We start from the raw sequence: 14,925 nt of genomic DNA, 5'->3' as shown, positions 1-14,925 counted from the left end.
GAGTTCTCTCCCCAACCCAAACATTGCCCCTTACTCCATGAATTTTACAAGGTGGAGTTGGCAATCCTATGATGGGACCAGTCACAAAATGTTGGCAGGTGCAAGCTGAGCATTCTCCGATGATGGCAGTAGCTGTTTCAGGCATCCCTGAAAACACTAAGGTTATGCTCCCTGGGCTCTTCTGAAGCACCTTCTGCTCCAGTGCGGTGGTGAAAAGCCAGGAATGTCCCTTTGCTCTGGGGAAGAGGTGCTTTGTTGAAGATAGGTGGGTAACAGGACACCCACCATGTTAAGGATCACTGGGCTAGGAGCTCGTTTCTGGATGCTCTCTGGCATTCCCTATGTCTGACACCTTCTTTGAAAATGCTTAGTGCCATATTAGGTTTTTTTTTTTAAATCACTAGTCTTGAAATTAATTGATATGGTTTTGCTTCCCCTTTGATCTTCTTCTTTGGGATTGTACTATGGTTTTGATGAGTTGTTCAAGATTCATCTGTCTGCAGCTGTCAGGTTGGCTGGTTTTCTGTTTTGTTTTAGATTTTGTGTTGGTTATTGTTTATGGATTAGTTTTAGTCATGACGTGAATATTTATGTACTTCATTTTTACTCCACCTTTCTCCCCTATGGGGACCCAAAGTGGCCTACATCTGTGAGGTGGGTTAGGCTGAGTGTGTGGGTCTATGGTTGCCAGATGGGGTCTGGACTAATAACAGACCCCAGGGAGAGGTGGGGGGAATTCACCTTTTGCGTGCGCGTGCAGCACACATGCGCCTAGGTGGCATGATGATGTCACTGTTGGAAGTGATGTCATCCTGCCAACCCACTTCTGGCTGGGCTTGCTGGCTGCTCTTGGTTAGTGTGGTGGCGCCGCAGGAGGTCGCCTGTGCCCAGCTCAGACTGACTGGCTGCTCTTGTGTGGTGCGGCGCAGATGCAGGAGACTGCCTGGGCTTCCGGAGTGGCAGGCCACTTTCCTGGCCCAGCAGCAGAACTGTGCAGCCACAGGAGGCTGGACGACTGGGCAAGGCAACTGATGAGGGAGGGGCCAAGCCTGGGCCAGGTGTCTGGTATTTGGGGAACTGTTTTCCTAGACAGTCCCCCCAAATACTGGACTGTCCGCGCCAAAACAGGACACCAAGCAACTCTTTGTGTGACTGGCTTCTATGTCAAAACTGGCTTCTGTGTCAGAACTGGGATTTGAACCTGTGTCTCCCAGCTCCAAGTCCAACACTCTACCCAAATAATAAATAATAAAAAGCCACATATTGGTTTTACTAATGAATTCAATGTTGATAATTGCCTCAGATCTGTGTTTGTGGAGAATCAGGATCCAAATATTTAAATAAATAAATCTCCTTTGTATATTTAGTGCAGGAAACATCAGTGTAATCATGGCAGATACCACTGTTCTGGAGGGTGAAGCAGGTCTAAAATAATGTCTGCACCATCATTTTCCTTTTCTCTTTCACCTCATTGAACATGGAAAGACAGATTGAAAATAACTAGAGTACTGGTGGAGGCATTGACCTCATGCATGCATCATGAGAAACTCCTGTCTATGGTGGGCATGAATGCGGTTCATTGTCATGTTTATACACTCTCCTAGTTCCTTCCGTTGTGTGATCCAAGTCTTCCTGGTTTGGAAAAATAAAACTCCAGTTTACCATGATTTCCCAATATTATATTGGTTGCCTCTCCACAAACCAGGATTCCAAACAGATTTACCGTCCCAGTTTGTGGAGAGGAAACACTCTGTCTAGGAAAATGCATGCAGATATCACAACAATTGGAATTCGATTTGAGGTTTCCCAAACCAGGAAGCCTTCAATTGCAGTGGGCAAGCACAACAACAAGCAACATTTGTGCCCATCATGCCAAGACACAGATGTGTTGTGAAGGTCATAGGCTTTTCAGATCGGGTTGCCAGGTCCCTTTAGTCCCCCGGCAGGGGACTGGGAACCCAGCACTCACCATCCGCAGTGATTGGTGTCCCTTCTTGCATGTGTGTGTAGTGCGTGCGCGCTCACGGCATGAGCGATGATGTCACTTCTAGGAAATGATACCATCACATGGGTCAAAGGGCAGCCTGGCGTGCGTTATTGCGCCCCCAAAGGGCTGAATGCCCCCTCATGGGCCCGATTTGGCCTGAAATGGGTCCGTTGTGGGGTGCAGGAGCGTGGCGCGCTGCTGGGGGGGCATCTCAGGGGGCGCCTCCCCACTGGCCTGGTAAGTGGGGTCAGGGGGAAGGAGGTGGGAATAGGGGATCCTCCACCGTGACAGGGGATTGACAGCGCTATTTTCAGATATTGTAAAAAAAGATTTATATTGATTTAATGTAAATATTTATATCTCACTCCCAGGCCCTAAAAAGAGCTCCAACTGGCTTATATACAAATATGTCAACAAGCATATGATAACACAATAAAACAACAATCAAACAGAGATGCATGCCAAAAAAAAAGTATCAGCAGCTCCAAATCAAATCAAAGTTCAGAAGCTCTCTGAAAATGAATATGTTTTCAATATCTTCACAAAACCTCCAAGAAGATACTTTTCTAATGACCTCTAGTAAACCATTCCAGAAGGTCAGGTTTAAAACTGAATGGCCTGAAACAGGACTGGAGAAGGTCTGCATAATCCTAAGGGTGAGCACAGCAAACAGTAGCTGCTGAGAAAGGGTAACTGGCACGCAGGTCCACATTATAAGGAAATTTTTAAGAAAAATGCAGTACCTCTTTAATTAGCTTCCGTTAGGGCTTTTTTTTCAGCTGGAAAGTGGTGGAACGGAGTTCTGGAACCTCTTGGAAATGGTCACATGGCTGGTGGCCCTGCCCCCTGATCTCCAGACAGAGGGGAGTTTAGATTGCCCTCTGCGCCGCTTCAGCGGGGGGGGGGGGCACCAGCCATGTGACCATTTTCTCCTAGGGCAACCCACTGAGTTCCACCACCTCTTTTCCCAGAAAAAAATCCCTGGCTTCCGTCAACAACACTTGAAAATAGAGCTCTAATCATGGGTGGTTGTATGGATAACACAAGCTGTTTCAAGAGAGACCCTGGGGGAAACAGCTGGCTCAAACATGTCTTATGAGGCTGACTGCTTTTTTTAAAAAAATTGACATTTTTAGTATCAGCAGCTGAACAAATGTATTGGGGGAGCCCTTTAAAGATGTTACTTCAGTTTCTGACTTATTTTTTGTATCAAGCGGCATACTGCCTATTTTATAATGGTGGCTAGATTAGGAAAACTCGGGCCACTTGTATGCTAAGAATGTTGATTTTTCTGGTACCCAGGAATTCAAAACTCTTAATGTTTGGCTCATCAAACCACCTGTCTCTTCAGCCATGTACAATGCATAGCTGTGTTCAGGATTCTTTTTTTTCATACCTAGTGGAAGATGCTGATGACCTTTGAGCCTTAGATATCCTTTGAGCCTCTGGCTCTCCTATTGAGAGCCAGTTTGGTGTAGTGGTTAAGAGTGCAGGATTCTAATCTGGAGAACCGGGTTTGATTTCCCACTCCTCCACTTGAAGCCAGCTGGGTGACCTTGGGTCAGTCACAGCTTCTCGGAGCTCTCTCTGCCCCATGCACCTCACAGGGTGTTTTGTTGTGGGGATAATAATAACATACTTTGTAAACCGCTTTGAGTGGGCATTAAGTTGTCCTGAAGGGCGGTATATAAATCAAATGTTATTATTAGATATTGTGGAGTTCTACATGCAGATTTGGCAACAAATACAATAATTACAATCCTTTTAGCAAATGTAAAGTAAGCAGGGGCAGGGCTACTGCAGGGAGGCACTAACAGTACAAAAATTCCAGGGGTCTGGGCCACCCTGGGGTAGCCAAAGGGCTAGGCAAGTTACTGCCGGGGGATAGTTGTGGCTAGACATGGGCACGATCTGAATTATGATTTCAAAAAACCCCTGATTTTGGCGTTTGCGCCATCGTGACTCAGCTAATCGGTTCTGTCCATGGCAACCGATCCAGCAGTTGGGGGTTTGCTTGTTCGGGATTTGATCGGATATATCAGTTTCTGTTCGGAACTGCAGACACTCGGGCGCCAGTAATTTATTCCCGGGGCAACGGAGCCAGGGGAATGAGCTGTGTTTGCCCTCCTTCTGTCGCCCTCAAAACACAAATGGGGAAGCCCAGCTTTCCTTGATTAGCAGGCTTCCTTCCAACCACGGAGCAGCAACCCAGGGGAGGGAGGGGGAAGGGGGTGTTCTGAAGCCATGGGCACAAAGGAAAGGCAAAAGGCAGCACGGGAGGCTGGGAGACCGCCCGCGCCGTTCGTCTTTCCCCAGGACAAGGGGTGCGTGGGCAAGCCGGCCGCCCCTTGTCCTGGGGAAAGGCAAAAGGCAGCGCAGGAGGCTGGGAGGCCGCCTGCACTGTTCGCCTTTCCCCAGGACAAGGGGCGTGCGGGCAAGCCGGCCGCCCCTTGTCTTGCGGGGCAGGTGAACGGCGTGGGCAGCCCCCGAGCCACTCACGCTGCTGCCAGCTCCGCAGCGCACCGGAACAGCCGGCTTGCTGCATGGGCGGGGGTGGGGGGGCAACCCAGAAGCGCGCACGTGCACGCAAGAGCCTGACTATGGTTGCCCTGGGCGCTGGCAACCATAGATCCAGCCCTGGGAATGTCCCCTCCCTGAGAGGAGGCGGCTTGTTGCTGGGTTAAAAACTTCCCCTCCCCTCTACTCTAAGAGTGTGTGTGTGTGTGTGTGTGTGTGTGAATGTCCCCTCCCTCCCCCTGCCCGCCGGGCCTGGTGGCCGCTGCCACCAACCACCATTCCTATATCATTGGAAACAGTGGGGCGCCCTCCAGCTTTGGCCTTCCCGATTCCGGATCGGAAATGGGACTTGTTCGGTTAGAATCGGTGGCCTGGGTTCGGCAGCGGCCCGGATCCATGAACGGCTTAATCGGTATTTTTTTTTGGATCGTGCCCATCTGTAGTTGTGGCCTTCCTGTTCTGATCAAGCACATTGCATACGTTCTGCTGAATATGTGGGAGATATGTGGGTGGGCATGGTGGTTCTTACCCCTGAAAGTATGTAGCTTTTTTGATGTGTATTTGAGGATAATTTCCATTTAAAAATCATGAAAGCCACAAGGGGCCACATCAGGAGTTCATAAATGGAGCTCAAGCAAACATTTTCATCTCACTGAGTGTTTATTTGTATGTGGTATTACAGTGATTTCCCTGTACAGGGATATATATTTTTCTGTTGCACGTAAAGCAGTATTCAATTTCAGTCTATATTATCATGCCAGTCCTCTTGCCATGGCAACATGTTTCCCTAAACATTGCCGTTCCTGTTGTCAGCCTTTGGAATTACCTGGTGTTCCACAGTTCAGTGAAAACGCAACCAGTTCAGAATGACTGTTGTGTGTATGAAAATGAGGTTGCGTGGGTGGGGAAGTAAAATATAGGATTCACATTTCTATTTCTGCAAATTGTGGTTTGAATTCTCATATGCATACCTAGCTTTGTACTTGTACAGTGTGATGCTTTTCCCTGATGTAAAAAGTATGAGTTATACCTCATTTTACTAATACATTTACACAATGGTGACACTAGAACACTACGAAGAATGAAGTATATTCTAAGCTTCTATTCTTCGTAGTCAAAGTCTGCTGTGCTTACTGCAGGTTTCATTCTTTGAGCTGTCTCTGGAGCTCATGCCAAAGAGTCATAATGAACATAGAGGCTGGTGATGATTTTCAGTGTCAAGGTGGTTGTGGTGTCATTTCACTTAATACAGAAGAGAAGTGGTTGTGGTGCAAGAGGGACATCTCTGTAAAAATATTGCAAACATGTACCCTGTGAAGCTTCCAGATCTGTCTTTAAAATGTACTTGCAAACCGTCATCAGATGTTACAGCTGGAAACTCTCTTTTCCATATTTTATGAAAAAATCCCAGTCCTATTTCATACGAGCAACTGTTACATGTGTTTGTATTGGCCAAGGTTTCATTGTGAGCACAGCTGCTTTATTTTATCTTGCGCAGTATGAAAAAAATATTACACATGTGAAACTGAGAAGTTACTGTTGTTTGAATATTACACTGTGTAATTCCAGATGTACAGCAAATTTAACTAGCTTTAGTGAATTTTTAGTTTGCAAAAAAGCAGGTGGTTGAGCCGTGATCAGTGACCATGTAGATGATGATTTTTATTGCCCTCAAAGGATCAGTGGGAAAAAGAATATAAAGCTATCTTCATTTTTTCATGTTCAGTACAACTGTTTTTAAAGTTTGTTCAGCTAATTCCGTAGCCATAGGTTGCAGTTACTGGGATGCCACTTAATACAGTCTTGGGATGGATTCTGAATTTAGTTGCTTTTCTGTTTGCACGAGGATTCTCTTTTACATCGTGCTTGAGTTAATGTGGTCCATAAAACATAGGCTGGAGGTCTTGATTTGGATTGTTGCTTGCAAATTGCCCATCTCTTCTTCATAATGAATGCCATTACAAAGTACGCTAAGCAGGATCAGATTCATGGGCAGCCACCTGGGACACTAGGCTGAAGTTGCATGTTCAACAGGCTATTTACTCAATAGCTGAAACAAATATTACCAAACTAATGGATACGGAGTACATATCTTCTACTCTAACATAAATGTAGTACTGGGCCTCCCAATATTAATGCACAGTTCAATTTCTTGTTATTAGTACATTTTAGATATTTTTTAAAAGCTTCTGTACATTTAGGAGAAGCTAATGTGTGTTTGTGTGTGTTGTATGCCAGTATACCTTCTTATATGGTGGGGACAAATAATTTATACAGATCAAGCACCGAAGTATTGCCATGGATTATAAATAGTATAAAAATCTGGGTATTCAAAAGTTCAATAAATAGAGAAGTGCTAGTGATGCTCTTTACCTGGGTGCCATTTGGTCTAAGGCTATCTCTGACACTAAGACCCATCACTGTCAAAGTTTTAAGAAGAATGAGAAGGGGTCAGTTTCCTTTTATAACAGCTGGGTAGCCAATGTCTTGAGTTATCTTCTGTCATCTTCTGTCCACCATAAAAGAGGACTAACCTGTTTCTAAACATGTTATCTAAATCAGTCTTGCAAATAGGTCCACAATGGTTAGTATCTTATAATAGTTTTGAATAGCTCTCATGACCACATATGCTAATGTAGACTTTTGCCGTATCTGTTTATTAAAAAATTCCAGGTCTGGTTGCTTGGAAGCAACCACAGGTGAATACTGGGGTAGCTGATTACAAGCTTGTGGCAGTAAAACTTCATGGAATGAAGGATTTTTCCTGTCCTGTTCATGTAAATACGTGCTTCTGAAATGTAGTTCTGACTGACTCTTAATTTATCCATTGAGTTTTCTCTTGTCAGATTTGTCAGGTAAGTTTCCCTACTCAAATTAGGAGCCCTGTGTGAGAACCGCTGTGTGAGAGTGAATGAACAGAGTGCCCCACTTCAGTTCTTCCAAGTGCATGTTCTCAGAACTTTCTCGTGTGGGACCTAAACGGAGCCGCAGGAGAGTTGCTGCAGGGAATTCCAGTTAGCAGGGGGGGAAGAATTCCCATGCAAAAAATACAAACCGTGGCAGCACTGAACTGCTTGCGTGTGCAAATTAGTCCCTATTGCCGAGTCCCTGCCAGAAAGCAACAGATGCTGATGCTGTGGTATGTTTCATGTAAGTCTTGAAAAATCAGGAAAATGCTGTCTCTATGGAGTGGAGTGGGGTGAGGAGACTTGTACAAAGAATCTAAGAGAGAATTTAGAATGGAGTTGCCTTTGATACAGTTCTCAAGATACAAGTTCTCAGGACTGTCGCCCGAGAGGGAGGAAGCTGTTCAAGGGGGAAGATTGGCCTCCTGAGGAATTTTCCAGCCCCCTAATTATTCAGTTTTAATTTTAAAAAGTACTTTTAGCATTTCTCTGTATGATAATATATGAAAAAATCATGCACATAATCTGCTACCCACTTTCTCAGGGCCACTACACATGACCTTAACAAACGTCTGTTCCCAACCTACAAGTGCTAATGGGAGTGTGGGGGTGGTGTTGGGGGAATAAGCATTGATAAGGGAGACTCGGCAGCTATGAGGGCTTATGAATTGTTCTCATTGTTTCTCCTCTGCAAATGACCCTCACTCAGTGACTGATGCCTCCAAGATGGGCTTGTGTCTGGTATGGGAGACTATTGGGAGGAAAAAAGAGTCTTGAGGAGTGGAATTTTTTGGGAAGTATGAGTGGGTAGGTGATTGCCAGGTCCCCTCAGCCCCTGGGTGGGAAGCTTGAGGCCTGGCACCTACGTTGCCTTCTCCCCTTGCACGTGCACACTTGCTCCCAGCCTGCATGATGATGTCACGCGTGGGATGTTTCAGCCCTGTTTTGGCCTGAATCAGGCTGCTGCAGAGTGTGGGAGCACTGCTGCACCCTGCAGCATCCCGATTCAGGCTCGATCTGGGCTCTATCTGGGCTCAATCTAGGTTCAATCTGGGCTCTTATGGCACACAGGAGTGAGCCACGCCACCCAAAAGCACACCTGGAGGTGCGTTCCCTTGTCTTTCCCCCCTGCTGGCCAGGTAAACGGGTGGGGAAGGGAGAGTGGGAGCAGGGGATCCCCCATCCCCAGAAGGGGACTGTCAACTCTAGTAAGTGATGAATTAGAAACCCTCCTCTTAGCTACAGACGCTCCCCCCAATAACATTGGCTCAAACGAGTTATGAATATGTCGTTCAGCCCTGCATAATAGTCAAATGCATGCAAAAGCACTGGGATGATTGGTAAGTGCGTGGCACCTTAAAAATGTTTTAACATTGCATTTAATTTGATTAAAAGGATGTAGAGAAAAAAACTTTATTTTAAGGATACTTATATTTAAGATGTTGAGTGTTGCATTGACTTACAGTGGATCCTACAGTATACCTTGAGCCCCCCCTCACAAATTTGTCTGATATAGCCATAAAGTTCACACACTGAGTGCATTATGTGAATGACTTTAAAAGAAAAGCAAGTTGGATAATGTATTTAAGTAGTATCAGTAGTCTAATTTCAATGCAGTTGGCTGCCAAAAAATTAGAACAACAGAGGGACTAAACAGGCATTAAGCATTTCTTTGTTTTTCTGAAAAAAATTTGCACCAGGACTTTGAATTGTGAATATAGTTTCAAGTGGGTAGCTGTGTTGGTCTGTAGTAGAAGAGCAAAATTTGGGTCTAGTAGCTTGTGACGATATCCATCTTGTTTCCCAAAGTATGACAATGCGTAGTCAGAAGCAGGGCCTTGACAACCCAGATTTGGAATTCCATCCCCTTCGATGCTTGCTTATTTGGGACCAGATTTTTCCCCTCCTGATGTCCAATAAATCCATGTTCTTCCAGGCTTTTAGTTGAACTGGTTTGTCTTCCCTCTCCGCTGCATTCTGGTTTGGATTAAAGTCTGCTGTTTTTTGTAAGTGGTATTGTTTTGTTGGATTTTTAAAATGTGCTCTGATATTAACATTGCATTTTATTCTGTCTGTTTAGTTTTTTTTTATTATCTTACTAGCATTGTGATTTTAATGCTCTTAAATTATGTTGCTAGCTTCTCCAATGGAAATTGATTACCAGCCTCCAGGTGGTGTCTGGAGATCTCCTGGAATTACAACTGATTTCCAGACTACAAAGATCAGTTCCCCTGGAGAAATGACTGCTTTGGAGGGTGGACTCTATGGCATTTTACCCCATTGAGGACCCTCCCCTCCCCAAACTCCTTTCTTTCTTGGCTCCACCCCTAACACACCCCCCCCCCCCCGGAATTTCCCCGACCAGGACCTGGTAACCCAATGTGGGATCTAGTTTTTCACTGAAGAGAGACAATAAAAACGCTTAAACTTAATAAACACAAAAACAAGTCCAGCTGTTTGCACTCGAGTATGTAAGTTAATGTTTATGCACCACTTTGGTTAATGATAAATGAAAAGTGGTTCGCTAGGCTACACATAAGACTTGGTTTCCTAGATATGTAGTAATTTTTAAGAAGTGGCTCTACAGACTGCATACATCATTTCTCAACATTTAACATTAGATTCTTAGCCCAGCGTGCCCTTGTCTTCTAGCTTCTAGCTGCTGGATTGTTTTGTTCTCTACCTGTGTTGTATTTCATCATTGTAATGTTAATTAGTTTGCTTTCAATTTTAATTGGTTTTCATATGATTACATTGTGTAATTATAAGACATGAAATGTAAATTAAAAATAATTAAGGTTGTCTCAAGGAAACTAAAAGAGATTAACTAAACTAATACATCTGTGCTGTTGTACTGCGCTATGCCCTGTAATATGATTAGCAAGGCTTTTTATCTGGTAAGTCCACATGGTAGTTAGTATAAGGCAAAGGTCAAAACTCAAACTGGCCACTGTTCTGTAAAACAAATCCATGAGTTTCCATTCATATTTTGAAATGAAACAAAAAGAAGCATTTAGAATCAATAGCAATTATGGACATCGGTAGAAAGGCAGTCTGCCCACTCCTCCAAGCATTACAAGATACATGTATCCATCTAGACAATATGATTGAATTCTCCCCCCCCCCCCGCCCTTGTGTCTTTGTTGCTTAATCTGAGATGGGTAATTTCTTAGGGCTAGTTCACACTGCCTTGCATTTGTATGTTTACCATACAGTGAAGTCCAACAGTAAACTTCACGATTGCACGTGCGCACACCCTACCACATGTACATGCTTGAGTTCCTTCTGTAACTTGAGGTAGATGGATTTCATGAATTGGATCTGCTTATATAGGAACTAGTACACTTCTCAGTAGTCAATAAAGAAAGTAGACCTTAGGTGGAGAAAGGCCCACATGAACTAAAACACATGAGACAAATTCCATGAGGATGCTCAAGTGAAGAGAGATACAATGTTAGTTGGGAAGCCAAGTTTTAAAAGACAGATTGGAAGTCTTTGTCAAATTCCCCTCTCTACAGAGCTAGGGAGATCACTGCTCAGAAGGTTTGTTTATTTCCTCTTCACCTCTTAGAAGGGGAGGTGAAACTGACAGAGCCTTCTTGGAGGCAAAGATGAAATAAACAAATCCTCTGAGGAGTGATCTCCATGGCTCTGTAGAGAGGGGAAATTAACAAAGCCTTTCAATCTGTCTTTTAGAACTTGGCTTCCCAGCTAACATTGCATCTCCCTTCACTTGAGTGTCCTCGTGTAATTCATCTTGTGTGTTTTACCTCATCTAAGGCTTGTTTCTCTCTCACCTGAACTAAATTAGAATCCAGTAGCACCTTAAAGACCAACAAACTTTTCCCAGGAGTAAGCTTTTTTGAGTCAAATCTCCCTTCATCTGATACAAATAGAACGAATAGATAAGGTCAGCAACTTGAATTTTGTTCAACTACTACTGATTAGCACATCTACCTACATGAAACTATCCTCTCCTATATGCGTAACCTCTTCCACAGGGCCATGTATGAATCTGCCTGAGAATGTGTTGCAAATCTGTATAGAAATATAGGCTGTGATCACACTAAAGTTTTGCCATAGTGGGGTACTGGTGGAAGTGTGAATGTTCCTCCTCTTTCTGTATTGGTTGCATTACAGAGCAAGCTACTGGTATATCAGTGGCAATTCCACATTTTTGCTTTACTTTAACCCTTTTCACACAGCATGTCTATGGAGTTTGAACGTTAGTAGGAATAGGGTTACCAGGTCCCCCTAGCCTCCTCACAGGAGGCAGGGGACTCAGTGCTTACCTTTTCGGCCTTCCCATGATCCTCCATTACTGCGTGATGACGGCACTTCCTAGAAGTGATATCATCATGCAGGTGCAGGGGCTCATGTGTGCTTTGCTATGGGTTGATTTTGGCCTGAAATGGGCCAAAACAGGTTCATTTGGGGTCAAAATCAGCCTGCAGTAAAGTGCAGGAGCGCTTTCAGAGCGGCACTACAACGTCACTCCTGGGACTGACATCGTTGGACCACCCTGGAGCACTCCCAGGAGAGTCATGGCGGGGGGCAAAGGGTGAAAACAGGGAATCCCCTGCCCCCACTGAGGGAATGGGATCCCTAAGTAGGAGTGAGGAAGGAAAGCAGCATGGCAGTGGCCTCCAGACTAGCCCATTTACTTGAAGAGTTGTAAGGATTCTGCTCACTTACAAGTTCAGATGTTCAGATGTCTTTCTCCTCACAGTCAGGAACTCTTCTTTTTAGAGTTCCCAGTTGCATGGAGAAGTTACTATGCATGTACGTTCTTTCAGTGAAGGCACATATGTTAAGGTAACAGAGCTTGTCAATGCAGGGCAGGGCAGTGCCCGGCATTTCTGCCTATTATTCATTCGGCCTTCATGAATATGTAATATGAAACATTTACTCTTAGAACTCAGAAGAAGGATATGCACACCTACTTAACATGGAGAAAGTTAACTTAGGAATTAGGCCTTGGTCTGCACCCAGACAGGACCTTCCACTTATAGCTGTTCGCTAAAGTAAACATAAACAGTCAAATACCCAAAGAAGTACCAAGCAGCACATTGTCTTTCTGCAACACTAGCTCTTTGGGACTGGCCTCTCATGAATCAGTAGTAAACAACACATGATTGCTGCATTTTTTGCATCTGTTACTAGGCATGCTGAATGAGGAAGGGCCTAAAGTCTCACTTTCTTGGACAATTTACTGAGCTGTGTGATGTGATCTTTAAAATGCCTTATAATTGCTTGGAACACAATGGGCCATTTCATCCTGTCAAATGCCTTATCCTATATCTCTAGACATAATATCTGCCATTCATTGTGTGGAATTTGAGAGAGGAATTAGAACTACTGTTCTCTTAGAGCTACAGAAATACAGAGGATAACGTGTATGTAAAGCTGGAATCAGGCCCTCCTCCTTACACAGAGTCTTTTTAGAACCAATTGCCTTGTGAACAGGATAAGTAAGTAAGGGGAACTGTAACCATCACCCTTTCTGTCTGTAGCTATTACTCCATTAGCTAGGGCTGAGCCCCTCCCTGTCATATTATATTAGTTTAAGGAACAAATTCACTTTTTAAAAAAGATCTGGGAGTTCTAGATTTGTATTGTTTCTCTTTTGGGTTTGAGAACAGGACATTATTCATCATTTACAAGTTTTGTAATTAGCATTACCTTCTTAGTAGAGAAAAGTACAGCACCAGAAATGTCGTGCTCTCTCTGTATAAAGAAGCCTTTGTTGTTCCTGTTCATCACCTGTGTGCCTGTTAAGACACTTTCAGAATCACAATACTGGACTGGCCAATAATGGTGTGTTCTGTGATTTTGCTTTGCTCTGCTGGAGGACTTTATGGTGGTTTATTGACTTTGCAGGAGGATTATCAAATATAATATTTTCTTTTACAGAAGTATTGTTTTGTAATGGCATTTGCTTCCGCAGAAAATTTAGGATGTTATCCAAGCTGATGGGCATTTTAAAGCACTGTAACTATCAATCAACCCAGATTTATTCTACTTCAATAAATGAAATCATTGTTGTGTTACATGTAGGCAGTATACAGTTAGCTTGTTCGCAAAATATATATGTTGTAAAAATATTGAGGAATGAGTTTCTGATATATCAGTTCTTTCCAATCCCAGGAAAATTTATTGGACTGTTTAGGAGGCTGCAGTGGGGAGTGGGAAGGGAAGGGAGGGGGATGAAACAGCCCTTTCTGCCTCTTCCATCAGCATAGCTCTGCTGACATATGAAGGAAGAGAGGTCATCTTTTGCCTTCTCCAACCCACATGGCTAGTTTGTATAAGTACCGCAATCCTGGGAATAAACTTTCATGTGGTTGGAGGCAGCTGCTGAGGGCAGGGGAATGTGAGAAAGTTATTTTCAGGTAGATAACTGTGTTAGTCTGAAATAGAAAGCAAGATGGAGGTACAGTAGCATCTTAAAGATCAACCGACGAAGGGAGTTTTGACTCTTGCAAGCTCATCCCTTGGAAATCTATTTGATCTTTAAGGTGCTATCGGGCCCTGAGCTTACTCTTTGACTGCAGACCAACATGGCTACCCACCTGAAACTAGATTTCCAGGGTGAGAAAGATATGTGATCCTTCCTTCTGTGACTCTCTGAATCTGACCTATTATAAGAAATTGGTGAGAATATATTATGCCAAAAACAGCATTCGGCATAGGATGTGGTGTTTTCTCTACTGACAGAACTTTGCATTGCATCCCTTTTTATACTGTGATTACTGGGAGGCTTCGCTGTATGAGTGTGTTCCACATTGTACAGAGTTGTTTTGCTTGGATCTGAAATGCCTGTTTTCTTCTCTTAACAGAAAATTTCAGCACAGAAGTTGGTCTCTTAGAACTGATTGGGGATCCCCCGCCAGACCAGATAACCAAAATATATGGCCCTGACAACAGTCCTGGCTATGTGTTTGGATTGGATGCCAACACTGGCCAGGTGGCCCGTTACCACCTTCCTAGTCCCTTTTACAGAGACTTCTCACTCCTGTTTCACATTCAGCCCACATCGGACAAGGCAGGGGTGCTGTTTGCCATCACAGATGCTTCCCAGTCGATTATCTATGTTGGTGTGAAACTTTCAGAGGTGAAGGATGGGAAGCAGAAGATAATCTTCTACTACACAGAACCTGGCTCTCAGAATTCCTATGCTGCTGCTACATTCATAGTGCCTTCCCTTGTCAATCAGTGGACTCGCTTTGCCATCAGCGTCGAGGAGGAAGAGGTGGTTCTCTACATGGACTGTGAAGAATTTGAGCGAGTCCATTTTGAGCGCTCACCTGATGAGATGGATCTGGAAGAAGGCTCTGGGCTTTTTGTGGCGCAAGCTGGAGGGGCTGATCCAGACAAGTACCAGGTGAGCACTGCTAAACACAAGGGAAAATTTCGACAGAAGTAATGATAGTACATGGGTAAATTTTCACTATGAATGACAAAAACAAGTCAGTTGTACAGGGAACAGAAGAACAAGAAAATGGAGACAAGCAA

The 14,925-nt window shown here is 44.1% G+C and overlaps 1 protein-coding gene across 2 annotated transcripts in view; it reads left to right on the top strand.

Moving 5' to 3' along the window:
* Positions 1 to 14,925, top strand: part of COL18A1 (collagen type XVIII alpha 1 chain) — a 134,272-nt gene that overhangs the window by 22,382 nt on the left and 96,965 nt on the right. For both annotated transcript variants that reach the window (XM_054971541.1, XM_054971540.1), the window contains exon 2: positions 14,250 to 14,794. In XM_054971541.1, coding sequence (XP_054827516.1) covers positions 14,250 to 14,794 — 545 coding nt within the window. The remainder of the gene's footprint in view (positions 1 to 14,249; positions 14,795 to 14,925) is intronic.

The sequence above is a fragment of the Eublepharis macularius genome, chromosome 2, assembly GCF_028583425.1.
Source record: "Eublepharis macularius isolate TG4126 chromosome 2, MPM_Emac_v1.0, whole genome shotgun sequence".
Classification (NCBI taxonomy): domain Eukaryota; kingdom Metazoa; phylum Chordata; class Lepidosauria; order Squamata; family Eublepharidae; genus Eublepharis; species Eublepharis macularius.
Note: the sequence above shows the minus strand (reverse complement) of the source record. Positions and strands in the feature narration are given on the sequence as shown.